Here is a 27,709-nt window from a genome sequence, read left to right on the forward strand (position 1 = left end):
TTCTGGCTCTACTTGGCCCTCTAGTGAAACCTGAAAACACCAGGTTTTTGCTTGTTTGGGGGGAGAATTTATTTTTTTTAAGTTTACAAAACACAGTTTTTCTGACTGCAAAGGCAGAATATGGTCATCATAGAAAATCAAACACTGCAGAACTACCTAATTTACCTAACGAAGTCTGAATTCCCTATGATTCCACCCCCCAGCTGCTGACAGTTCCATGGATAGTATAAGTTTCCACCTTTGTTCTTAATAACATAGATTATTATTAAGAAACTGGAACTATACTGTATTTGCTCTTATCACTCAAAAATAACAATTTAAATAGCTGTCAGAAGTTGAAACAAATTCAGAGAAGGAGGAAAAGGACTCCAAGACCAATTACTCTACACCTGCTCCTATTAGCCACCCAAAGGAAAACCTCCCTTAAGAACATGATGTGCACCTGACCTTGCCCAGCAGCCTGACCTTGGCCCTGCAGTACTACTAAGTGGGGTGGAGGAGTGGGAGAGGCGATCAAAGTGTCTAGGGCAGGAGGCAGCCCCCAGGAAAACTAAGTTCTAGTCTGATGCTGCCGTTAGCAAACTGTCTTTTTATTTATTTATTTATTTGTTTGTTTATTTATTATTTTTTTTGAGGTACACCTAGTTCAATCATCTGTATTTATACACATATTCCCGTATTCCCTCCCTCCCTCAACTCCCCCCTACTCTCCCCATGCAAACTGAGTCTTTGAATGGTCCCTTAGCCTTTCTCTGCCTCAGCTTCCTCACTGAATGAAGATTCTAATGCTTATCTCCTTTTCTGGTGGTGAGAATTAAAGGATCTAGCACAGCAGAGGGTGCACTAGGCATTTTAATACATGTGAGATCCATTTCCCTACCTTCCCCCTACGAGATCTGAAAGTAACTAAACTCTATCCTACGGGGAGAACTAGAGCATCAAATGGTGTTTGATGCTGGTTTTAATACAAGGTAATGGCAGATTTCCTTTAAAAATAAATTTGTTTTAAAAAGTAAGTTAGCTTAAAGAAAAATATTAAATAATATTATATAGTTGGTATGAAGTTAGGGGACAAAAATTGTGGTGGTAGCAGATAAATTTTAAGAAACACTGCTTTACAAAACTCAGAGCTTTCTTGCCAGTGTCTCTAACAAGGAATGACCTGCTTCTTTCTGCCTGAACAATGACAGGCAATTCCCTGGCTTCAAGTCAGCCCATTGTCTGGCAGCTCAGATTTTTTGCGAGCTTTTTGCATGGAGCCAAAAACTGTCTTACTGAAATCTCCCCTGGTCCTAGTTCTACCCTTGAAAGCAGTGGCTTTCAAATCAGGTTCTGCAGAACCTTAGGGCTCCAGGGACGTGCCCCCGAGGTGGAGGGCCGAGGTGGGGGGATTGACTAGGAAAAGTCCCAGGTAGCTGAACTTTTATTTGTTTTCTGTATTCGGGTAACAATAAGATTTTGCTCAAGAAAAGAACTTTGCTAAAGAAAGAGAAGACTGAAAATTAGTATTCTGGAGAAACACTGAACAAATCTATTTCCCAGTCTATACAGACATTAAAAGAAAGACCAGCGATTGGACATCACTTCCCTAGAGATGTGTTCACTGACTCTTCACCCAGAAAACGAGACAGCCTTACTTCCATGTATGTATTTATCCCATGTTCTTCCTTTACTATTTGTCCTCTAGGAGTGTCTATCTCAAAACTGGGTTTAGTCTGATCATCCAAGGCCACACATGGGTAACCCAGTTCTGAAAAGAGGGACAGGAAAAGCGCAGGGTGGTTCCAATCACTCACCTGGTCGCTGCTGGGGGGAGCCGGGGCATCCGAGCCCTGCCGCCTGTGGTGCTGGGCCCCCCGGGCCATGATCACAGGGGAGGTTCGAGGACTGTCCAGCCCAGGGTCTGACAGTACCGAGTTCCGATTCACCAATGACTAGAGGAAGAGAGAATTCTGTGAGAAGGAGACTCATCCAGAAGCCCGCAGGGTTCTGCTCATTGGCTAATAAAAGTCCAGTACTTACCCTGTGCCTGGCATTATTCCAGCCCTTGGTTTTGCATTACCTCATTTAATGCTCACAACAGCCCTCTGAGGTAGAAACGATTATTCCTCCCACTTCTCACATAAGGAAACTAAGACTTGGAGAGGTTGCGGCACTGGCTGAGGGTCGAAGAGTTACTAATGTGGTGTGCACTGGATGCGACCTGGGCAGTCTCAGGCCACTGCCCAGTAGGCTGCACTGCTTCCAGACGTGAAGACTGCAGGGGCCTGTGTCAACTGTGGGTTATTCAGGACCCTCCGCCCCCTCCTTGGTGTCTTTCTGACACACTAATCCTTCCACATACAGTCATCATCTTCCCATGAACAGACAGAAGCAGTAAAGAAATAAAATTCCAACTATTATTTAAAATTAGGTTGTAAACATGTTTTCAATTACATCCTCACATATTTAGTTAAGCAGGCTAAGTAAAGATTTCGCTAACGTTATTACTTCTTCCGTTCACTCTTATTTTTATATCACAGGTTTATATTTGCAATTAATATATGCAGACTGCGAACACCTAGAAGACAACCTTTGAAGCCAAAGCCTGAAGTTCTTCTGACCACGCCAGAAAAGATAAGCTGTTCAAGTGCAGAAAGAGCTGTGACAAAGAAAGAGAGGCTGCCACTTCTGATTAGGCCACTGTATTACTCTGAGATGATGCTATTCGCAGCCAGGTGGCAATGTGTTTTTGGTCCAGTCATTGTTTTAGAGAATTTCTGTCTCTGCTCCCTCACACTCCAACAAGCCTTGCTACAGTTAATGACGTGGTCTCTCTCTCCACCAACTCTTTATATACAGAGTGACTATGATAAAAAAGGAGCCAGATTTGATGATCTTGCATGTTGGATGCATTCGAACCCCCTTTTTCTGGAACCCAGAGCAGAATGACTATAACCCTTGGAACTGGAACTACAGCAGAGGGCCACAGGCAACAGGCCAGAAGCCTTGGTGCAAGCGGTGGGCAGAGAAGCTTTACGTGTCCAGAGAAGGAACACTGCAGGTATGGTTTCAAAAGGGGCTCCCCCTGCCTTGGCACTCACCTCACTGAGGGAAGGAAAGCGCTCTGTGCCAGAGTCCAAGCCACTGTCCCCTTCCTGGGAATCCAGAGAGAGTCGGCCTGAGAAGAAAAGAGTTTACACAGTAAGGAAGGAGCTGTGGCCTGGGGGAAAGAAGGGCCTTTGTTCTAGGAAGCTACGCCCAGGGCAGGAGGGAGAAGCTCCCACCTGCCTTTCTTTCCCAGTCTCCCTTCAGCTCTCTTTCATGACTCCCGAGACCCTCTACATCTAGCTTTCACCTACCTGTACACCTGTGCCCAGGCTGCCACCTCCTAAAATCATCCTCCATAGCTCTACCCTGCAACGAGCGTTGCCCCTCAGAGCATCCCAACCCTCTTCTGGTTCCCATCCATTTCCTCTTATGACAGCATCTCTTCGGCTCCGAGCTGCCAGGTACAGGCAGGCATGCTGCTGTCTGGACCACCATCATTCTTGCATCTCCCTGGCACTTATCTACCAGGGCTACTGGTTACACACTCATTTCTACTGAATAAGTTGTATCCAATTTCCCTCTCACGGGTACTGCTTTCTCTCATTTTTCTATTTCTCAGAGGCGGGGACTATATTTTTTCCCCCTGAATCTGCCTCAGAGGGAGGGGACAATAGGTAAGCAACGTGGACTAGAGATGTGCCAGAGGAAAAAGGGGTGCTGAGGGGACTCACCTTCTGATGCTCTCTGGCTGCTGTCACCATACAGGGGAAGTATGTCCTAAAAAAGAAAGGTCCGGAGGGTGGGCAAAGGCCGTGAACCTCTCCCCCTACTGTTTTCCTCCAATCAGCCCTTCCCTCAGTCTCAGCAGGTAACATCTGCTTACAATTAGTGGCCTCTTCGCTTCATTGCCTTAACAATGCCCAGTTAGAAGCGCTATCGCTTCATTTGCACAGTTTGAGGAGAATGGTGACCCCTAATGGTGAAAAGGGAGCTTTACTGTTAGTAAAATTCTAAAAACGTACTTGATTTCTCACCCTGCACCTCAAAGCATCTATTGCCTTAGTTGGGCTGGACACAGAAAGAACTTCTTAACTATCAAGGAGTATGAAAAGTTCCAGCAGATGGAAAATGCTGCCTCTAAAGGTCTCTGAAGACTGACAGGTGCTGGACTGGGGCTGACTAGCCGTTGCGGAGGGAATTATGTTGCTAGTGCTTTACTGTTTACGAAGCACTCTTGTCGACATCTCATTTAGTTTTTTAACAACTCTGAGGCGGGTATAGTACTCCAGTGTTATAAATGAGGAAGCAGAAGCCCGGAGATCTTAAGAAACTTGCCCAAGCTACACAGCAGGTAAACTATAAAGCCAGCGTTGGCGCTCAGACCCCTAGACTCCAAGCTGAGTGTTTCAGTCTCACCGCTTACAGAGCACAGGAGCAGAGGCAGCGGCCGCAGCAAACACGCACCGGCCCTGCGCTGAGGGCATCCTTCCGTTCTGACAATAACACTATCAGGCAGGCCCTGCCGGATCTCCACCTCAAAACGAGGACGCCAAGGCTCCCGGAGGTCAAGTCACTTGCCCAAGAGTCTTAAAGCTGGTGAGCACTATAGCTGGGAGGTGAATCCAGATGGTCTAAGCCCTAACCCTGAGCTCCTGTCAATCATATGATACTGAGCAGTCCTTCAGAAAATATAAAGGTTTAACTCTGATTAGCCTGCATTTCCCAGGCTTTTTTGATCTGGATATTCTGAAAAAGAAAGTACATAATCCTCAAGTAATTTCTATTGGTTCTGGCAAATATTATTCTTGGAGATCTTAAAGTTTTTGGAGAGTTACTTCTTATTTACCCAAAGAATGAAGGCCTGGTGGAGAGAAGTAAGACGCTATTTAATAGTCAAGTCCCTGACGAGAACAGATGAGGAAGGGCCCTCTCTCTGGGATTTCCCGCAAGGTGTGGTTAGTGTTGCTACAGATCCCTCTCAGCTGACGGGCGATCCTTTCCTTAGGCTACTTTTAAAAGCGCCCATATTTCTTGGAGAAACCCATTACTGGAAGGAGAGGTGATGGGAAAAGCTACCAGATGAATACTGAGTAAAATTAGTGTTGGAATATACATCAGCTACGAGGAAACTACCCAGAAGGGGATGGATGATTAGGAGGTTAAAGCCAACAGTCTGATTTATTGCATATTTCTTTCCATTGCAACTGTAAGCTGCTGGAGGGCAGGAAACAGGCTATTTTCGTCTGTGGGGTCCCAAATGTCAGCATGATGCTCTGTCTCTATGGTGCTAAAGAACTGCTGACCTCTGTTTCTTTGTAAAACACTAAACACTCACTAGCTCAGCCCTCGGGTCCTGTATGACTCGGGAAGGCTCTGTCCCAGCTTTCTCCCTCATTCTCCCCTCCGTCCACCTGCACGTGCCCTTCCTAGAGCTAAGCCTACCATCACTCACCACTAAGCCACCAGTCTCCTGCTGGATCTTCAGCTGTAACTGAGAGACTCGCCGCCGGGCGCCTTCGATCTGCTCTTCCAGCAGGCTGGCGGGGTTCCGGCTATACACCTCACAGATACGCTGGGGGGCAGGGGGCGAGGAGGACAAGGAGGAAGGGAGAAGGCAGAGGAGTGGTTAGTAGAGAATGGACGACTCACCAGTGGGGACGTAGGCGGTTATCCCAAAACAAAGAGGAGAGAAAGGAGATCTCTGCCTCCTAGGAGACACATGTTATTTCACCATCACTCAGGAGCAGAAAGAGGTATAAACAGTGAGAAGCAGAACATGAGGCAACTGGAGAAAGAAGACACGACACAAAGGCCCGTCCTAATCTGACCTGCTCTTAAGGCCTACATGCTAAATGAGGTCTTCCTTGACTGCTACTCAAGTGTCAGATATTTAAGTGACTGACCAGACCAGCACACACAAAAAAGTGCTATGGAGGAAACATACACACAGTGAGAACCACAGGAGATGAGAGGAAGAAGCGTGGACCAGGGAAGTCAGCCCTGTAGCTGGGAACCACTCTGACACATGTCTAGCGTCCTCGCAGCACACAGCAGAGCACAGCACGCACGTTTACAGCTTGGGCTTTGCAGTCAGGGAAGCCTGGCTCTGAATTCTGGCCCCCTCCACTTACTAGCTGTGTAGACCTGGGCAAGCTTTACTACGTCCTCATTGATCAAATGGAGATGCCGGTAGCTGCCTCTGGGGAGGGCTGTACGCTCTGAATGAGATTATGCATGTGAAGTGCTGAGCAGAATGTCTGGTCCATAATTACTTGACTGAATACACGGCAGCTATTATTATTTTACTACAAAAGGAGATGCTCAGTGAAGCTGGTGGGTTAAATAGTTAAATAAAGACACTGGGGCACATTTTCTCCACACTCCTCTCGGGCCTCCCTGGGATCCCTTGTACTTACTGTTTCATCGTCTCCATGCCTCTCAAGCCCCCAACCCTCCTCTTAGTCTCTGCAGATAACATTGGCTGGTAAGAATTTCCCCAACTTTACTCCATTTCAAAGCATCTGCAGCCATCCTCTCCCTCTGCCTCAGACGAGAAACTCTGTCTAAATGTTCTACAAGGTTAACGCTTCCAGCTGCCTCGGGTTCCTCCTGGGCATTGTTCACATACTTCAAGGTCTCCTCTTTCCAATGGCTCCTTCCCCTCATCCTACAAAAATGCTCATTACCTGTCTTAAAACAAAAACAAGCCACTACACCAAAACCTTTTCCAGCAAGTCTGATTATTCTTCAAGCTACCGCCTCCGTCTTTTCTCCTTCCTTTCACAGCCACGTGTTTCCAAACAGGAGTCTCTGTGTAGAGTCTCTGTGTGGAGCCCAGAGTTCCTAGCCTTCCAGTCACTCACCAGCGTACACAGTCTAGTTCCACTCATCACCTCGCTCTTCGGAAGAGCGAGGTGATCCAGTAGCTGAATCCAACAGTCTCTTCTTAGTCCTCATCTCTCCAGACTTCTTTAAATACCCACCTCCTCAAAATGCTGTCCTTTTTTGACTTCTTCACTCGATACTGTCTTGGGTCACCTCATACCCCTCCTCCCAACCATAGCTTCACCCCTGCCCTCCCCTCTTAAATCTAGGTGAGCCTTCAGCCCCACAAACATTTACAGAGAGCTGATACGCGCCAGGCCCCGTGCCAGCTGTGCAGGAGGAATTTGCAAATGTAGTCATGGTCCCGGCCTTTAAGGAACTTAGTCCAACAGAGGAGGACAAATAAGTAGTTAAAATACAAATACAACAGCAACTCGTATGATGCTAGAGGGTGGTGCAGTGTGCTACAGAAGCATGGAAGTTCCGAAATTCCGCCCTCAGCTCTCTCCTCTTCTCTGCACTGGTGCCCTGGGTTGATACCACCTAGTCCCCAATTTCAACTACCACCTGTGTGCTGAGGCTACCTGCACCTCTATTTCAACCCAGTCTTTTCTCCGGAGGTTCATCCCTGTTACCTCCATGTGTCTGGTGGACGACTTTTTATCTGAACCTCCCATGGGTGACTTAAACTCAGTACATCCAAAGATGACCTTCATTCCTTTCCCCTAAACCCTGCTCCCCTCTTCTGTCTCACTCCATCAATGGCATCGCAATCTGTCCAGGCAGCCAAATTTGGGGCTATCTTTTCTTTCTTCTTCTTTACCTCCCCCTTCCAGTTGATAACGTCTACTGATCTGACCCGAGATGTCTCCCATTGCCATCCCTCTTTCTGGTTTTTTTTTGGCTGTGCTGAGCGGCATGCGGGATCTTAGTTCCCTGACCAGGGATGGAACCTGTGTCCCCTGCAGTGGAAGCGTGGAGGCCTAACCACTGGACTGCCAGGGAATGCAGGGAATTCAGTGTCTCCCATTGCCATCCCTCTTTCTGTTCTTACTCCTACTGTTCCTGTTAAACATGTCATCATTTCTTATTGCTCCAACAGCTTCTGAGATAGTTTCCTTATGTGTCAATCCACTTAACACACTTTTTTAAAGAATACTAATTAGAAGATATGATCACTCCCCTACTCAAATCCTTTGATCAGTTCCCACTGCTTTCAAAATAAACTTCAAGCTCATCATGGTACTGAAGGCCCAAAGCACTTTCCAGAGTGAAACAGACTGAACCCAACTGAAATGTCATCTCATGAAGCCTTCTCTGATCACTACATAATTAATTATTCCTTTTGGGGGACTTTAATGGCATTTAAAAAATATTTTAAAAATTATCATTGACATATAATTCATATAAGATAAACTTCACCATTTTAAAGTATACAATTCAGTGGTTTTTAGTATATTCACAGAGTTGTATAACCACCCCCACGAACTAATTCCAGAACACTTCTATCAATCCAACAGTCACTCCCAATTTCTCCCTTTCCTCCACCTCCTGGCAACCACTAATTTACTTTGTTTCTATGGATTTACCAACTCTGCGCTTCCACATAAATGGAATCATACCACACGTGGTCTTTTGTGCCTGGCTTCTTTCACTTAGCATGTTTTCAGGGCTCTTCCATGTTAAAGCGTGTATCAGTACTTCACTCCTTTCTATGGCTGAATCAGGTCCCGCTTTACGGACATGACACATTTTGTTGACCTCCTCATCAGCTAATGGGAATCTGGGTTGTTTCCACTGTTTGGCTTTTATGCAATTAATGCTATTATGAATGTTCATGTACAGGTCTCATGCTTTGAACTCTCTTGGGTACACATTTAGGTGTGGAGTTGACAGATCATGTCTCTGTGTTTAATATTCTGAAGAATTGCCAAACTGACTGCACTATTTTACATTTTCACCGTCAATGGTGGGAGTGGGTTAGGATAGTGAATATGTAGACAAAATATAAACAAACATGTCTCCAATTTTTCCACATGCTCCCCAATAACTGTTACTTCGGCTCTAGCCATCCTAGTGGCTGTGCAGTGGTATCTCGTAGTTTTGGTTGGCCTCTCCCTGGTGACTAAGGATACTGAGCACCTTTTCATGTGCTTATTGGCCACTTATATACCTTCTTTATTGACTGTCTATTCAAATTCTTTGCTAACTTTTAAACTGGGTTGAGGTTTTTTTTTTCTTTTTTTAAGATTTTTAAAAAAGTATATTTATTTATTATTATTATTTGGATGCTTTCGGCCTTCGTTGCTGCACTTGGGCTTTTCTCTCTAGTTGTGGTGAGCAGGGGCTACTCTTCGTTGCAGTGCACAGGCTCTAGGCTCACAGGCTTCAGTAGTTGCAGCATGTGGGCTCAGCAGTTGTGGCTTGCGGGCCCTAGAGTGCAGGCTCAGTAGTTGTGGTGCACGGGCTTAGCTGCTCCACAGCATATGGGATCTTCCCGGCCCAGGGATCGAACCTGTGTTCTCTGCATTGGGAGGCGGATTCTTAACCACTGCGCCACCAGGGAAGTCCCTAAATTGGGTTAAGTTTTAAGCATCTATGACATATTCTGATACTAGACCCTTATCAGATATGAGCTGCAAATATTTTCTCCTGTGGATGTCTTTTTACTTTTTTGATGGTGTCTTTGATGCATAAAAGTTTTAGATTTTGATGAAGTCTAATTTACCTTTCTTTGAGGGGTTGTTTATGCTTTTGGTATGACAGCTAAGAAACCCTGCCTAATCCAAAGTCATAAAGATTTATACCTATGTTTTCTTCTAAGAGTTTTATAGTTTTTCAAAAAGATTAATTTATGTTATTTATTGGCTGTGTTGGGTCTTCATTACTGCGTGTGGGCATTCTTTAGTTGAGGCGAGCGGGGGCTACTCCGTCGTGGTGTACAGGATTCTCATTGCAGTGGCTTCTTTTGTTGTGGAGCACGGGCTCTCGGCTTGTGGGTTTCAGTAATTGTGGCTCACGGGCTCTACAGCATAGGCTCAGTAGTTGTGGCACACGGGCTGAATTGCTCCGAGGCATGTGGGATCTTCCCAGACCAGGGCTCAAACCCATGTCCTCCGCATTGGCAGGCAGGTTCTTAACCACTGTGCCACCAGGGGAGCACGAGTTTTACAGTTTCTAAAAAAATAGTTTTAGCTCTTTCATTTAAGTTTTTGATCCATTTTGAGTTGAATTTTGTTTATTGTGTGAGGTAAGAGTCCAAATTCATTCTTTACATATAAATATCCAGTTGTCCCAGAACCATTTGTTGAAAAGATTATTCTTTCTTCACTGAATTATCTTGACACTTTGTCAAAACCCAATTGGCCATGGATGTATGGATTAATCTCTGGACTCTGAATTCTATTCTACTGATCTATAGGTCTGTCTTTACACCAGTACCACACTACCTTGATTATTCTATGACATGTGTCAAAATGTAAGTATCAGCACTTATTATATAGTGCAGTATAACTTTATCTTCATTCATCCATTGATATTCTACTGGATTATAAACTCCTTAAAGGAAAGGTTCATCTCTCACTTATCTTTATAACCATGCTAACCTTTGTCCCTAGCACTGGCCCAGGCCTCCACTGCACACAGCAGGCACTCAATGTTTGTTAAATAAATGAGTATATTTTCACGTCTTTGTGCCTTTGACCTATGCTGTCCACTTATCAGCACTCTCTTCCCCGTCTCTTGTGCCTACTGAAGCCCTGTTCTTCAAGGCCCAGCTGCGATACCATCCTCTCAGTGCAGTTCTCCCCACATTTCCCATGACTGACTGCTCTCCTCTTTGTTCTCTTACTGCAAGCTCTTTGTTCCTCCCACTCTCTTCCCTACCGTAATATGAATTCTCCCCCTGAGAATGTAAACATGTTGAGGGCAAGGACTGTCTAATCTTTTTAATCTCTGTATACCATAGGAACTAAAGCAATACTTCACATACAGTGGGAACTTAACAGAAATTTGCTGAACTGAAATGAAGAGGGGAGGGGCTCACTGTAAGGTGCGGCTATTATAGGAATTGGGTTCTTCCCTTACAGCCAAATTAATCTTCTTCTTGTCCTCACTGTACGCTGTTCCCCAGGCCTGGAAATCTCTGTGCATCCCCTCCTCCAACAGCCTGGCCCGGCATTCACCCCTCCCACCCCAGCCCTCACCTTCCTTCCCTCTTATCCTTCCCTTTCCAGAAATCTCTAAGATCAATTCCAACTGATTTTCCTCAGTTCTCGTGTTCCCTCATTTTATTCTTATCACTATTTTGTATTTTGTCTACATATTCACCATTCTAATCTATTATCATGAACTCTACTACCCTATTCACTCTATCAGTTAAATTCTGCTTTAACAAATTCCACTCTCCTGTGACAATCTTTAGTAGTCCTAAAGATGGACTTTTTAAGGTTTTACTGTGATGGGATATGGCTGGCAAATTAAGTTGTACACACTGGCCGACTGTTCTGATAAAGTATTATTTCATTAAGGCAATGGCCAGTCTACCCTCAGCAGCGACCTTACCTGTAACTCTTTTTCCTCCTGCCTCAGCATATTCCTAAGGATCTGGGTGGCATGTTTTTGAAATTCGGGATCCTAAGAATGGAAAAAATGACAGTAGTGAGAGTTGGGGACCAGATCAATAGCTTTATTCTCATCTACCAGCTGATTCCTGGGCAAAGAAAGCTGTGAGAGTAGAGCCTGGGTCGTAAGAATGTTTTGTATAACACTCAGTTTCTCACTGAAATTTAGTAAACATAAAATCTTATTTTGATTTCATTCCTAATTTCCTAGAAACCCTGGCTGTAATCACATCTGGTATCAAATTGCTCTCTAAAGTCTCCCAGGACTTGCTGGCCGGTCTTCTTTCCACCCAGAAAGTCCTGTTCCCTAGTCTGATCTGCCTCTTGTCCTCTTTCAACTCCTCACACAGGTTATCCTGGTCCCCGGGTTCTCTCCCTACTATTCTTAGCCTTTCCTGACTCTCTCCCCTACACACTGGGCTCCACATTTCATTTCTCCAAGCTGCCTTTTTCCCCAGGAAGCCTCTCCCTACTCTTTGACTTATTCCACACCCTTGTCCAATGACTGGCGACAGTCTTCACAGATACCTCTGACCACACCTGGAGGTGTGCACCTTCTCCCTGATGGGGAGGAGCACTCTCAAAGGGCCTCCTTAGAGTCTTGTACACATGTAGGAAACACACTGCATGCTGCTGTCTGATAAACCCCACACGCACTTACATGGAAAGAGGACACTAAAGCATGGAAAACCCCTTTCATGTGGTTCTCACTCTGTTCTACTTTTGATGGCCTTCATACAAGCCCTTTGGCTTGTCTCTTCCTAGCAGCATGTCATTCGATTTAACCTGCTTTCATTCCAATGGGGAGTTCTTCAAAGGGACACCAGAATGAAGAGAGGAGCAGGAGGACCACTACCTGCAGAGGTTTGGGTCCTGTGATGCGCTGTGGAGGTGGCAGAGGCGGAGGAGGTGGTGGTGGTGGGATCACAGGGGTGACCCGGGGAGCTCCTGCTGGGAGTGGGTCCTGCTGCAGCCCAGAGACACCAATGGATGAGGGTGAAGAGCCCAGGAGGGTCAGTGCAACATAGGCACCAGCTGGAGGAAGACAGAGAGGTGTGCTCAAGCGGTATTGTTCTCAACAGCAGACATTCAAGGTACAAAGGAGGGGGTTCTCCCTTCTCCTTCCATTAAGCTGTAGGTAAAGTTCTCCTCACTTTTAATGCCCTCCCTGTTCTCTAATTCCTGTCCTTCCTCCTGCATCAACACAAGTGTCCCTTCCTTCCCTTTCCTCATGCAGAGACCTCAACCAAAATCCTACCTGTAACTACCTGGGAGCTGCCCGCTCAGTCCCTTGTTTCCTGGGACTGGGAGAGGGGAGTGAGTGGTATTTGAGTGTGACCTGGTCTTAGTAGAATATGATCTAAAAGGTAGTGCAAAGAGGGGTAGAAAAATAAAGATGTCGGATGAGAGCCTAACAGTGTCTCCACTATGGAAATGACAGTAGGGAACTGAGGCAGGCTATGACGATCAGGCCAAGATGACAGACTCTGGCTGCTTCCCATGTCTACACAGGAAGCCTCCTGGGACAACAGGCCTGCTTCCACCCGTGCCCCCAGCCCATCTGATCCCCTTCTGTCTTTCACTGTCAGCTCTCTCCTACTCACATTTGATGAGCTTCACCACTTCCAGATGTGAACTATTGGTCACCATGGTGCCATTCACCTGTTGGGGGACAAATGACTTGAGTGAGTGATGGCAGTGGAAGCCCAGGGGATCCTTCTCCTAGGTCAGTCGCCACCCCTTTAGGGAGCCATGTATCAATGCTCTCAGCACAGTAAAACCCATTATAGAAGCTTGGTCAGAGTCAAGAAGGGCCTGCAATATGGAACCCAGCTGTCTCAGTCCCCACTCTCTGCCACATCATATCACTCACTCTCAGGTACCACCCCTACTCAGTGGCTGATGACAGCGGGCATGAAAACAGAAGTGCGCGGGACGGGCCAAGGCCACAAGTGACCCCCGCACCACACCCCCTCCTCTGGGGGCAGAGAGGGAAGGTCACTCACTTTGATGATCCGGTCGCCCTCTTTCACACCGGCTTTCATGGCTGCACCTCCTGTGAGGAAGGAGAAGGCCTGATCAGCAAAGCCCCACAACCTTTCCAGAGGTCGCTGAATCCACACCAATGACCCTGTCACATCACCGTCCCCCTCAAATCTCTTCTCACCTCCTTGTGATAAGTACCTCAAATGCTGGGTGTACATCACCTGGCTCAGAAGCCAGACTTCTCCTCTGAGAGCCAGGCCACGGTGACAGAGAGGCAGGGCCAGGCTCTGGGGAGAGTAATGTGTGCTTTATTTGAATGTGTCTAGATGTGTTTCAAGGTCAAGTAAGAGTTACTTCTATCATCCGGTGGGAAGGATGAGTTCGCTGTATTAAATAATGGTTGAAGTGATAGTCATTTTTAAGAGGAATACAAGGAAAGGATTAGCAAGAGTTTTCAAACTGTGGTTGCTGAGCCCTGCGAGGTTCATAGGGATATTCTGGGGGTTCCTAGCATCGAGGATGATGCTGCTCACTGCTTTATTTTCTGCAGTTGTCCCCTGGTATCCACTGGGGATTAGTTCTACGACCTCCCACAGATATGAAAATCTGCAGATGCTCAAGTCCCTTACTTTAAATGGAGTAGGACACACCAGCAGGTGTCGCATCTGCGGATTCAACCAACTGCAGATGGAAATTTTGATCTGCAGTTGGTTGACTCCACGGATGCAGAATTCTCTGATGCGAGACTCGCAGACAGGGAGGGCCAAATGTAGTTTTAAATGAGTCAGAGTCCTAGTTTAAGTTATACCCAGGAAGCATAAGAAACACTAATGTTGAAATAAGTTCATGAGAAGCATAAAAATTATGTTTCTTGTAAATCTGCCCCCAGATGATCATTAAATCTGTAAGTTGTGTTCATCTGATCAAAACAAAACTCCCACAAAGCACATCTAGATGTTTCTAGTCTAAAAAGAGAAATTATAGTCATGACTACATTCCAATTTGGCTTTTCAGTATTGGGACCCAGACTACCCTCACCTAAAGTGTGCTATTTACGGAAAAGTACTTGCTAGTAGCTTGCATACTGTCTTTTACACTGTCATCTAGAAACTAAAGGTGGAGAGGAAAGAGCTATTTTGCCTGAATGTAAGAAACACGTGAGGTGACCTCTAATAACTTAGTGATTGAAAAAAGTTAAACTTTTCAGAGTAAAGGAATTACAGCAGACGTTCTAGGCTTCAGTAAGCAGGAGAATCACCAGGAGAATTTGTTAAAAAGCATATTCCTTGGCCCCCTCGCCAGAAACTGATTCAGTACTTCTGGGATTGGGCCCCGGAATGAGGATGTCACTCATCCTAGGGGCCTAAGTGATTCTGATGTAGGCAGAACACAGACTACACTTTGAGCAACTGTGAACTGAGAAGCCTAAAATCTGGAAAAGATAATAACAACTGCTTTGTTAGTCTTGTGATTTCAATGCCAATCCAAATGAAGTCTCTTCCTCTCTCCTGCCCAAAATACACATACACACACATATTTTCCAAAACTCATATTTTACTGCAAGCCATCCTTTTGTTCTTTCCTCCCGAGGTCTGACACTGCTCAGGCCTAAGAGGGGGAAAAAATTGGAGGAGTGCTGAACTCACACTTCACTGGAGGGGATCCCCTCATTTTCTGTATCAAACAGACCATAGAGGCAAAGTACAAGTTACTGGCAGTCCCCCTCGCGCCATCTCAACCTAGTCCAGGAACTTTGAGAGAATACAGAAGCAAAGAATAAAAGTATCTTTTCAGAGCTCTACCCTAGGATTTAAAAAACAAACCTCCCACTGGTAAAAGTTAACTCCCAAACATAAAGGGCTATAATTATCTATATCCTTATATGATCTACATACCTCACTTTGGTCATAAATTTGAAATTCTCTTTTCTCTTTTCCCATAAATAAATCCCAAATATTTCTCCCAAATCATGTAAGTACATTTCCTCCCCATTTTGCACTGTACTTAGTGGGAAAGTGCTGGCCTGCTCCCTGCTCCTTTCCTTGCACTCTCCTTCAAGCCTGTGACGCCCCACGCTGCCAGGCCCAATCCCATTTGCTACACCGGAGTTCATTGCTTTTAGGGACGCTTGCTTCATACCCTCCCCCACTCCCGCGCCCCACCCCCCGACTCCCATCTCCTTCCTGATCATCTGATCATCTCCTTCGGTCTGGGTCACATAACAGCAAGGATCCTACCACCGGATGTGTGACACTGCTTTGAAATATCTGAAGCTTTTTCACACATCACTGGTTACTCGATTGATTTGTTTATGATGCCCTCCAACCCTCTACTCCCTTCCCACCAAATTTCTATCCTGCCAATGTGATTTCCATGGCCATCTTTCAAACTACCCCCGAAATCCTATTTTCTCCTAAGGAGGCTCCCCAAACTGATCAGAAGGGAGATACTATGCTTTGAATGACCGACTATCCAAATACAAACTTCCAAACATCCTTTCCTCCCACATACTATCCAACACACATCTTTTAGTCATTTATTACTTGGTGTTAACTGTACCTGCAAATACATCTGGACCAGCGTGCCTGTCTCCACTGTGAACTGCTATAGCACAGTGACCATCTGTGCACTAAGCAAGGTCATGTGAAGGTGAAAAGGAAGAAAGTGGGTCTTTGATTTCTCTACAGCACCTTCTGACCCAGGACGAGGAGCTCCCCTGGAGGGCATCAGGAACTCGCCTGATGACCTGAGGGCTATCCTGCCATTTCTACACTTCCAACAGGGGAGACAAGCCTGGGGTGTGATCCCTAAAACTTCTGCCTGCAGGCATAGCGTTGTGGAGACTTCCCCAGATGTCCCTGGAGAACCAGTTCTAGAATGAATTATTCATGCCCCAGGAGGCCCAGGCTTCAGAGGAAGCACATGCAGGTTCTCCAAGTCCTACGGCACTGTCACATACATGGTGGCTTTGTAAGAACCGTCCATCGCAGGCAGGAGGGACCCGACACTCACCAGGCCGCACAGACTGCACCAGAACGATGCGATCCCCGCTGACTGTGAAGCCGAAGCCATGCTGGTCCTTTTGGATGATGACACAGCGTTGAACAAGACCTGGTGAGAGGTGAGGAGAAAGAAGGGGGCTCGCGAGGAACTGTCACTGGAAAGTTAGTGCACACAAGCCAAGACCAACCCAGGAAAGCCCCGTGTGTGCCTTCCTCCAGAAAGTCTTTCCAGATGTCCAGACTTATGCTGTCCAAACACACTACTGCAATGCCTGCCTTCCTCGGTGGTTGATACAATCAATTTCTATACAAGAAATTCCCTTCTCTGAGGCGCTGAGATGCTTGTCTCTCTTGTGCATGTCTGTCTTTTTAGGCCTGTTTGGGTGAGACTGGCCAAAGAAGGGGCATGACCAACTCCAGGCTGAAGACTAACGTTACGAGAAGCAGCCCTGGGACTGAAGCCTACGTGAGACTGGAAGTTTTCCATTAAATTATGTCCAGTGAATACAGCAGGTGGGACACTAGTGCTTGTGGACTCAGCAGAGCTGGATAACTCATGTGGGATGACTCAGGGCTTGGCCCCTTGCCAAAATCCAGGGATAAATGACAAGAGAAAACCCCTTTTGTCACATGTACAACCATATGCAGAACGTAGGAAAAAAGAAAGAGAGGCTATAACTCCCAACTGTCTCCATCCCTCTGGACGTGTACTAGACATCGCACACGTGTGCAGGTACGTGTGACTGCTTCCTATGATGGAGAAAGCATGAGTTCCAGAGTTAAAACCCAAATTGTTTCAGGTCCTGGTTTTGTCTCCTACAAGCCCGCACACTTGGCAAATTTCTTAACCACTCTGTGTCTCAGCTTCCTCATCCATAAAACAGGGGCAACAAAATCTACTCTGTACAGTTGATAAAAGGACCGAATAAGGCAATTTGCGTAAAATATATAACACAATTCCTAGCACACATGATGAGCTCAATAGAAAGGCTAAGTTGTTTTACATCTGGGATATATAGATCCGTCTGTATGGACGAAGACCTCTGTGTCTATGTGTTAATGCTCTGAGAAGAAGGTTACCTGCTGTCTCAGATGTGTCAGAGGGTTGGCGGTGGTGGGAAGGGGACTTGCGCTCAGGTGCTGAATCTCCCAAAGACAGGCTACTTAACCTGGAGAAAGAGTAAGAAAAGCACATCGATGAATTGGGCAGGGAGGGACCAGCCTTGAAGCAGAAGGAAGTTCTGTCAAAAGGGACCTTGAGTCTTGGGTAACAAGAGACCGACCCTCTCACCCTGTAACCCACTCCATCTGGTGGGAGATCAGCCACGTCTACACTGCTGGCAACACTACCTATCCGGAATCCTAGGTTGGCAGGGCAAGCATGATCTCTTTAATACCCAGCAAGGCGTGAAGGGAAATAGCCCTTCCTGGAGTCAAGAGACAAAGAGACAACAGCAAGAACAGGGTGCGCACAGATACACACGCTTGTTGGGTCTTACCAGGCTGCAATGGGGCTGATGCAACAGAACGGAGGCAGCAGAGAAAATGAATGCGAGAAAAAGACAGGAAAAAAACAAACAGCTAGTTAGTTTTAGGCGATGATGTGCAAGGAAGGGGAGACTGCAAGGCAAGGACAGGAGGGTCAAAAACACACAGAGGTCTGCAGGGACACACAGCAGAGGACTGTGGTGGCTGTAGCAGAGACACTCTCCCTCACGTTACTGGCATCTCTTCGTCCCTCTCCAAAACAAGAGTCTCTAGGAGGGCAACTAGGCTTTTAGTTGGGCAACTGGCAACTTGTACTCTTTCCTAGAAAGGAGGGGTACAATGATGACCCAAGCCTCTGAAATTCCACTTATTCTGTGGGTTCCACAGGAGAAGATGAATCTGGTCTGTTTGGTGGTGGTATTCCACCAACCCTATTCCTACAGCCAGTTTAAGGCACCCTGCTTAGAAACCATTAAGGCCCCCAAACCTCAAGGTACCACAGATCACCAAGCCAGATCTAACAGCAGGGCCCCTGCAGGAACAGGAGACGCTCAGATCATTGCTACGCCTCTCCTTTTTAGAAAAGTGTATGAGCTGCCAGTTCCTAATCAATAGCTGCTACCCCTCCAAAGGGCATCTCCTGTTCACATCTAGCAAATGACTCTGCAGGAGGGTCTCCATGGCAGCACTGTGTGCAGTGGCAAAACACTGCAAAGAATCTAAGTGTTCACAAGGTGTGTGACGGGTTAAATAAACTGCAGTATGTCAATATAATGACACAGTATTCAGTCGTGTAAGAGAATGAGGGGGCTCTTTATATATGATAAGGAATGGTCTCCAAGACACACTGCTGAGTGAAAAAAGCAAGATGTGGAATTATGTAGATGGTAGGAGAGAAGGAAAGGGTTTGTTTATATGTTTGTTTATATATACATAAAATGTGTAAAATACCTCTGGAAGGTACAAAAGAAACATATATCACTGGTTGCCTCTGAAGAAGAAAACTATGCCAGGGCAAAGGGATGGAATTGGAATCTTTTCATTATCTTTTCGTCTGTACCATTTAAATTCTAAGTCATGTGAAAGTATTAACTATTCAAATAATAAATACAGTCCAAATAAATAACTTTTAAATTTAAAAGGGGGGGGTCTTCTTCCCCCTAGCCCTGGTACCCCACTTACCTGGACAGGTGAGACTGCTTTTTATTGGCTGATCTTTGGATCAGAGAGAGAAGGACATCAAGGAAGAAGAGAGCGTGGGGCCCAGGAGAGAGTGACGCAGGAATGGAGGAAGAAAGGAAGAAAAACAAAACAAGACATAAACCAGACAAGACACTAGAAATGGCTGGTTCAAAAGAAAAAACACAGTCAAGCTAAGAAGGACCCAGGGGTGGAAACTGGCCATAATGCAGCAGAACCATCTTACGAAAATGCAGATTTACCTGCACCATTTTGCTGATTAAAACCTTTTAGAGCTTCACATTGTACTTGGGAGAAGAGTCACCCTGTCTTCAAGAGAGGCCATTAGCCACAGCACAGGAGAGGAAGTACTTCCTGCGGCCAGTCAGCACCCCTCTGCCGCCTCCCACCGCTCCCAGTACCTATCCTCACTGCAGCGTGAATACCCAGCGGAACTGCCTGTTCACTTGCTTGCAGGGCTGTTAGGGCGGTCAGGGTGCTCTTGCTGATCAGCATCCCCCACGCCTGACACAGTAAGTGCTCCATCCTGTTTTCGGTCCCTGCTCTTCACTGTTCATTCACCCGCCAGGGTTTGCAGCTCTTGTCTTTGCCCATACTGTTCCTCCTTCCTCGATGTTCTTCCTACTCTACTCCCCGTTACTACACCTGTCAGCCAGACAAGAAGGGAAACTTCCAGAAGCTGCAACTTCTGGTTTTCTTCAAATTACCTTAGTCCATGATGCCCTGCCCACCCCCCACCTCCTCATCCAAGGTAAAGATTCAACTTAGTTCATCATTTCATAAATATCCTAGAACCTGTGGATGATAACTAAACTTACTGTGGTAATCATTTTGCAGTACAGGGATGTCAAGTCATCATGCTATACACCTTAAACTTAGTCAATTATATCTCAATAAGATGGAAAAAAAAAGTCCTAGAATCTAGACCTGTGCAATCTATCTAATACAACAGCCACTAGCCACATATAGGTATTTAAATTTTACAATTCATTTTCTCAGTTGTACTACAGCTAGTGGCTACCATACAGGACAATGCAGGATAAAACACTTCCATCGCTGCAGAAAGTTCAACTGGACAGGGCTGCTCTAGATACTATGCCAGGCACGAGGGGATACAAAATGAATGAGACGCAGCCACTTGCAGGTAATGGATGAGATAAACACACAGAATTTTAGTACAAACACTGAGTGGCAACAGCTCCGCTCCCTGCATAGGTGAGATTCTCCGGATGGACTTTTTTTTTTTTTTTGTAAATTTATTTATTTATTTATTTATTGGCTGCATTGGGTCTTTGTTGCTGCACACGGGCTTTCTCTAGTTGCTGCAAGCAGGGGAAACTCCTTATTGTGGTGCGCAGGCTCCTCATTGTAGTGGCTTCTCTTGTTGTGGAGCATGGGCCCTAGGCATGTGGGCTTCAATAGTGGTGGCACATGGGCTCAACAGCTGTGGCTCACGGGCTCTAGAGCACAGGCTCAATAGTTGTGGTACATGGGCCCAGTTGCTCTGTGGCACGTGGAATCTTCCCAGAGTAGGGCTTGAACACGTGTCCCCTGCATTGGCAGGCGGATCCTTAACCACTGCGCCACCTAGGAAGTCCTCAGGATGGACTTTTAAAGGTCTTTTATTCCAATTGCTTATCTGCTGTCTTCAGCCAGATCTACAACATCCCACCACAGGGTTACCCAGAATAGACTTGAACTCCTCCCTCGTCACTACTCCAGGAGAAAGCCCATTCTATCTTGGGACAGCTTGGACCTCCTCCTTGCCTTGTTCTGCTTGACTCTGTAGGAAGCTGGTTTCCTATGCCCATATTAAAGCTTAGGAGGAATGGTCTGGTAGCTTAACCTGCTTTGGTTTTGCATTTGAGCTAGGTTGTGAGCTGTTCAACATAAATGAAGGCACATGAAGCCAAGGATCATGTACTTGACTGTAGAGGATTGTTAGGGGCAAAGACCAGGATCATTTCAGCAGCCGTTGAAAGTTCCTCAAAAAAAATAAAAAAAATCACAGGCTAGGGTAGAGACAGTGCAGGACAAGGGGGATTACAACATAAGTATAATTGTAACAGATGCAAATTTTTTTTTTTTCTCTTTGAGAGCTTAAAGGAGGAAAAACTACCACTGAATTAGAGAAGGAAGAAATGCCTGTATCAGCAGATCAAGACTTTAGTGGTGGGCTCTCCCTCCTCCTGATGACATTCCCATCAAAACGTGGCAGCAGATCAGATTCCAATCGGCTTAAATCTGATGGGTATGGAGAAGGCCCAGGAGAGTAGAGAAGTGCCCCCCAAATTTGTGGCTCTCTAAATGGCATCATTGAGACAGATCTTCTGATCCAACTTCTCAGTAACCCCCGTATTTATCCAGTCAGTTATGGAGGCTGGTAAATCCTTTTAGGTTTTCCCAGAGTCACTCCTTCCTTTACATTATCACTGATATCCATCTCTTTAAGCCACATGTCCACTGCCTCACATCTGGATGACTAAACAAAAACACCTCTTGTTTTCACTCTCTGGTCCCTCCAGCATTCTACCACAAAGGACTAACTTTCCCAAACAATATTTCTTTGAGTCCCTCCTGATCAAGAACCTATGACTTCCCTTCTTACTGTCAATATGATCAGATGTGTGAGCAATTACCTGGTATTAAAAGGCCTTTCATCAAGTGGATCCAAGTACCTTTCCAAATTCAGTCTTCTTACTTGTTCACTTTTCCCTGCCTCTACTGGACCCTAAAAGATGCTGTGCTCATTCTCACCTCTGCCTTACGATGGCCTCCATCCCTTCTCCTCTCTACTCCTTTACTCCTTTTTCAAGGCTCTGGTCAAATGGCATTGATTCCATGAAGCCTTCCCTGGCCACTGCAGTTCGCATTTCTTTTATCCCAACATTTTTTGGGAAAATTTTCAAACCTATATTAAAGTTGAAGGGGCAGCATTTTGAATACCTGGATACCCTTCATCTAGATTCACCAATTAACATCTGACACACTTGTTTTATCTTTCTATGACTATACACTTTTTTCCATTTGAAAGTTGAAGACATCATTTTACCCCTAAATACTTCAGCATATGTCCCCCAAGACCCGTGGAATTCTACTTAAGCACAATGCCAACAGCACACCCAATGAGTTTAACTTTGATACAATAATATTATCTAATATACAATCTATATTCAAATTTCCCTGTTTCATTAATGTCCTACATAGTTGTTCCCCAACTGCCTCAATACATGATCAAGTCATAGATCTTAGAACTGCATTTATTCATGGCTTTTAGATTCATTTAATCTAGACTATCAAACCCACCCCCCCACCCCCACCCACCACTTTTCTCGGTCTCTCCTTAACACTGACATGTAGAAGAGTTTAAGCCAGTCATCTTATTGAATAGCCTGCAATAGATCTGTCTGTCTCCTCAGGATTAGATTCAGATTAAACATTTTAAAAGAATATTAGAGATGTGACGTGGCACAGTTTGCCCATTTCTGGTGATGCTAGTTTTGATGACTTAGATAAGATGGTGCTCCTAGATTTCTCAATGGTAAAAGTACGTTTTCCCATTTGAATTAGCGTGAAATCTGCGGGGTGATATTTTGAAATATCCTGTTGCCCAACAGTTTCCTACCCAATACTTTTACTATCCATTGATGATCCTTGCCTGAACCACTTACTGCACTGGTGGCTGCAAAATGGCACTTTGCTAATTCTATCATTCCTCCTACTTCCATTAGCAGGCAATCTTGTAAAGAAGGTCATTTTATCCCTTTTCTGGAATAGTGCTATGAACTCATGAATTTTTTTTACCCCCAATGCGATGCATTATAATCCGTTACTGCTTTTAAAAAAGTGTTAAAGTTGTCCCAGCTTGGCTGGTGGCAGCTACTACAAGCCAACTCCTGTGTCCTTTAAAAGTGTCACCATCTGTCTTTGTGCATCCTTGTTTTCTGGCACACAAAAAAATACTCCGGGCTTACCTTGTGCTTTCCCTTTGCCAGAAGTGGACTCAAACATTTCTATAAGGAACCCTTGTTTCTTTTAGTAGGAAATGTATTTAGAAACAAGATCTGGGTGCTAGGTGCTCACTGCTGCTAAGCGGTCACTGCTTCTAGGCCCTTTCAATGGACAGAGCTAGGAAATTCCTATTAAGAAATTGTGAGTTCACAAGGAAATCTCGTTCAACTCCAACACTACAGGGTTCTATCTCATCTTCCCCAATTCCATATTTTATCTTCCTTTTCCCATAGCAAGAACCTTGTTCACAAACAACAGTAATACATTTATTCATCTGTTCTATTCTATATCAAATACTGTTTCCAGAGTTACTACACCAATAACACTGGCAACAGCTAACTTACTAAGTAGAGTTCAAAGTTTCCTTGCAATTCTTTTTGTCCTTAGACTACACCCTGCTAAAGGTATACAGCCAGTACTGTGTGTGAAAGTTACTTTGGATTAATTCTTCTTTACGTTGTCAATTTGAACCGCATTTAGGTTCCTCCCTCCCCCACCTCCCCTCCCCTCCCCAGCTCCACTTCCACACCACCCCCCCCACCCCGCCCGGCCGACTGTGCCGTGTGGCATGTGGGAATCTTAGTTCCCCACCATGTATGGAACCTGCACCCTCTGCACTGGAAGCTCAGAATTTTAACCACTTGACCGTCAGGGAAGTAACTAGGTTTCTTTTTATATTTGTCCTTAATTTTAGGGTTTGCTTTTTTTCAGGCTTATTTATTTAACTTTATTTTTTGAATTTGTCAAACATTTACACGGTCGAAAACTCAAAATCCAATTTAAAAGGTACATTCAGAAGTGTCCCTGTCTCTTCATTCCACTCCTCCCCAAGTAACCACTTTCATTTGTTTTTGGTTTTCTGTGTTTCTTCTTGTAAAAACTAAGCAAATACATATAAATATTCTCTTTTTTCTTTCTTGCTTCCACAACAGGTAGTATCCTCCACCTTTTACACTTTGCTTTTTTCATTTAATATACCCTCAAAGAAACTCCATCTCAGTTCACAGATATCTTCCACTTCCGCATCCTTTTCTTCACAACGTGGCCTACTTTCTGACAAATATTCCTCCTTCCTACACTGTTCCGTATCATCTGCTGTGTTAGTCCTCTCTCTCTGCCAGAGGGCAAAGGTTACAGAGTGTTCTTCCCGGCATGCTCTCCAGCACCAGGCACAGGATAGGCGCTTTGTAATCACATGGTGAACAGCCTCCTTACTCTAGCCTAGAGGGTGAGTGATGAAGGAAGACCTTCCAGACAGCAAAGCTGAAGAGTGGTACGAGCCTCATATGCCCTCTGTTGGCCTGTGGTATTTGTATGTGTGTGTGTGTATATACATGTGTGTACATAAATGTATATGTGTGTTTAAAATTAGTTGTTAAAAATTTTAAAAATCAGGCAATTTCATATTTAAAAATAAAGGTTTCTGGGCTTCCTAGCTGGCACAGTGGTTAAGAATCCACCTGAAAAAAAACAAAAAAAAAACCCAAAAAAAACCCAAAACAACAACAACAAAAGAATCCACCTGCCACTGCACGGGACATGGGTTCGATCCCTGCGCCAGGAAGACCCCACATGCCGTGGAGCAACTAAGCTCGTGCACCACAACTACTGAGCCCGTGTGCCACAACTACTGAAGCCCACGCGCCTAGAGCCCGTGCTCTGCAACCAGAGAAGCCACTGCAATGAGGAGCCCGCGCACCACAATGAAGAGTAGCCCCTGCTCACTGCAACTAGAGAAAGCCTGTGCGCAGCAATGAAGACCCAACATAACCAATAAATGAATAAATAAATTTATAAAAAAATAAAATAAAAATACAGGTTTCTGGTTTCTCTTGAAAAGATGTAAGTTCTGGCACTACTGGGGCCTTTGTCTCACACGGTGACAACTGGCTTATCAGCCCCTTTCAATGGGAGGTTCCTGGTCTCTTTATCCTCAAACCCATCCCCCCACAAACGTGTAAATGAGGAAAAGGTTGAGAATATCCTTGTTCTGTGACAATAATTATTAAGTTCTTACTACCTACCAGGTACCATGCTAAACTTCTGACATACATTATCCTATTTAACCATCATAAAGCCTAGTGAGGCAGGTGCTACATCTCCATTCTCAGGTGAGTGAACAGAGGTTAAGTAATCGACTTCAAAGTCTGTGTTCCTGCATAAAAAGCTACATGACCTGTGCCCATATGTGGATATAATTGGTCTTTATTTTCTTTTTTACATACATACACACATACATGCATCCAATATACATACACATATAATGTATATATCTCACATGTGCACACACATGTAAAATATATGACATGAGATATAGATGCATAATACATATATACAATATATGTATATAAAGATATATAACATATGATAGACAGATATAAAAAGTATACTATACATAGGCTGACCTAGGTGTTCTGAGTCTGGGGCAAAATAATGTTCTTGAATCCCTGCCCAAAGCAAGAAGTAGTAAACCAGGAATGAGCTACCCTGCTCAGGCCTTAGTTCTGGATAAAGTCCACACTCACTGTACCCTGACCTGGTCCTACTGGTCTGGTTCCCCTTATCTGCCAGGGTGGAGCTTTGAGCAGCCTCCTAGCACCCTAACTGTTCAAGGATTCTGCCTCTGGCTAGAATTTTCCCTACAGTGTGAGGCTGGAAACACAACACACCCCTATAGTAAAGAAAAGAGGCCAGTGTGCAGACAACCGCTGCTGACGGAATATGACACAAACGCTCCCTAGGAGCTTACGTAATTGTAGACATTTAGAGGGAAAAAAGGGTACAGATCAAATAAAAGCAGTGGTTGCAGTCAGAACCAGAGTGCAACGTTAATATTTTCAAAGATGCTGCAGAGAAGGGTGAGGCTTGGAAGTCAGGGAAATTCAGGTGCTAGTTCCAATTCTGTCTCTAATTCACTGCGGGCCACGACCCACTTGACTTCTACACGTGTCGATTCTTTCACCTGTAAAAGTAGAGGGCAGAAAAGTGGAGTGGGAAGGTCTCTGGCAATGTAGCCAGAAAAGGCTCACATCTCAAGTGCATCATTTACTAGCTGAGAAGCAGCATAGGAATCACTTGAGGCTCCAACCCAGGGAGTTCAACTCAGCAGGCTTGTGGTGTGAATACTATTTTTATTTTAACAAGCAGTCCAAGTGCTTCCTTATTCAGAGGACCATAACTCTGAGGAACTCTCAAAACAAGTCCCTTAACTTCGGAGTCTATCATCTGTTTTTGCTATTAGACCTTAAACCCCTTAAGAACAAGGACAGCATCTTACGCATCCTTATGTCACCAGCACAGTGTCCAGCGCAGTGTCTGCTGCGTGGTGAGCAGCTGCTCCAAAACGTGCGCTGAGGGGATGTACACGTCCTTTCTTTCTCACAGAGCTGAGGTGAGGATCAAAGACGTAATATTTGCTAAGTTCTTTGGAAGTGTAAAGTCCTATGCAAATGGCTCCACTGTGCTTTCTGAAGTCTTGTCCAGGTCCAGACTGGGTGACCTACACTCAATGTGTCGGAGGTGAGAGGAGCGGGACAAGAATGAGGGCGTGGAGAGTACACGGAAACATGGGCATGACAGCTGGTGTGCTCTAATTCTAGGTGGGGCAGGGCCAGGAAAGCTCTCCTTTCGACTTCCACGAAGGACTCCAGGAGAGCAAGAGATTTGGGGACTTGTTCGATGATCAGAGCAGACAACCTGGCACAGGTGTGTGTGGAGGAGGGCGGCGCAGAACTAGTCTGCGGACAGGGTTGGCTAGCTCGGTTCCCCATTTCAGACTTAGCATGCGGCCTGTGTGGTGTGGTCTGCAAGCACAGCTTCAGGGGTAAAGGACGGGCTCCAGCTCCGGCTCAGCCCTGTCCCGGCTGTGTAGTCTTAGGCAAGTCACCTGACCTTTCCAAGCCTCCGCTTCTCAATAACAAATGTGGGTGATTTCACTTTCCTCAAAGGCTGACTGGGACCACATCACCGTCACCGATCCCGCGAAGATAGAATGTTCACACTGAAATCAATCTCCCCAGCCCAAGCCTGACCTTGGCTCCTGAGCGAGCAGTTCCTCCTCAGGAAACAGGGCCACACAGTCACTCATGCCAGAAGTCTGAGTTATCTTTGACACCCCTTCAAATCTAATCAACTGCCAAGTCCTACTGATATTACCTACTATTATTTTTGGAATCCACCCACTTTTGCCCCTTCCTGTCACATGGTGGTGGAAGACACCTCTCACCTAGAACAACTGGTCTTCTCACATCTCCTCCAGCCTCCGCTCCTTTAGAATTCATCCATTCTCTACACAAGGTCAGAGGGGTTTCTTCAAAGGATAATTCAGAACACACAACACCCGTCAGTGGTTTCCCAATGTCCTTGTATAAAGTTCCAAATCCTTAGCGTGGCCTAGCAGGTTTTCATCTCGTCATTCCCCCCCAACCCCATCCACCCACCTTGTTCACTATAATCCAAACCCGGGGGCCTTCTCTCCCAGCTCAGCCAGGCCAACTCACAGTCATTCTTTTTTTAAAATTAATTAATTAATTTTATTTATTTATT

General features: G+C 45.4%; 1 protein-coding gene across 11 annotated transcripts in view; it reads right to left on the reverse strand.

Moving 5' to 3' along the window:
• The window catches only part of ARHGEF11 (Rho guanine nucleotide exchange factor 11), a 107,099-nt gene that overhangs the window by 30,107 nt on the left and 49,283 nt on the right, over nt 1-27,709 (reverse strand). For 8 of the 11 annotated variants that reach the window (XM_057727065.1, XM_057727053.1, XM_057727045.1 and 5 more), the window contains exons 2-12: nt 19,136-19,168; nt 17,546-17,634; nt 16,476-16,574; nt 13,484-13,533; nt 13,082-13,139; nt 12,334-12,512; nt 11,419-11,490; nt 5,483-5,602; nt 3,762-3,807; nt 3,084-3,160; nt 1,797-1,934 (exon numbers count right to left, since the gene is read on the reverse strand). In XM_057727065.1, coding sequence (XP_057583048.1) covers nt 1,797-1,934; nt 3,084-3,160; nt 3,762-3,807; nt 5,483-5,602; nt 11,419-11,490; nt 12,334-12,512; nt 13,082-13,139; nt 13,484-13,533; nt 16,476-16,574; nt 17,546-17,634; nt 19,136-19,168 — 961 coding nt within the window. The remainder of the gene's footprint in view (nt 1-1,796; nt 1,935-3,083; nt 3,161-3,761; nt 3,808-5,482; nt 5,603-11,418; nt 11,491-12,333; nt 12,513-13,081; nt 13,140-13,483; nt 13,534-16,475; nt 16,575-17,545; nt 17,635-19,135; nt 19,169-27,709) is intronic. The other 3 variants (XM_057727085.1, XM_057727079.1, XM_057727055.1) reach the window with 2 other exon arrangements.

The sequence above is a fragment of the Hippopotamus amphibius genome, chromosome 1 (genome assembly GCF_030028045.1).
Source record: "Hippopotamus amphibius kiboko isolate mHipAmp2 chromosome 1, mHipAmp2.hap2, whole genome shotgun sequence".
Taxonomy (NCBI): Eukaryota; Metazoa; Chordata; class Mammalia; order Artiodactyla; family Hippopotamidae; genus Hippopotamus; species Hippopotamus amphibius.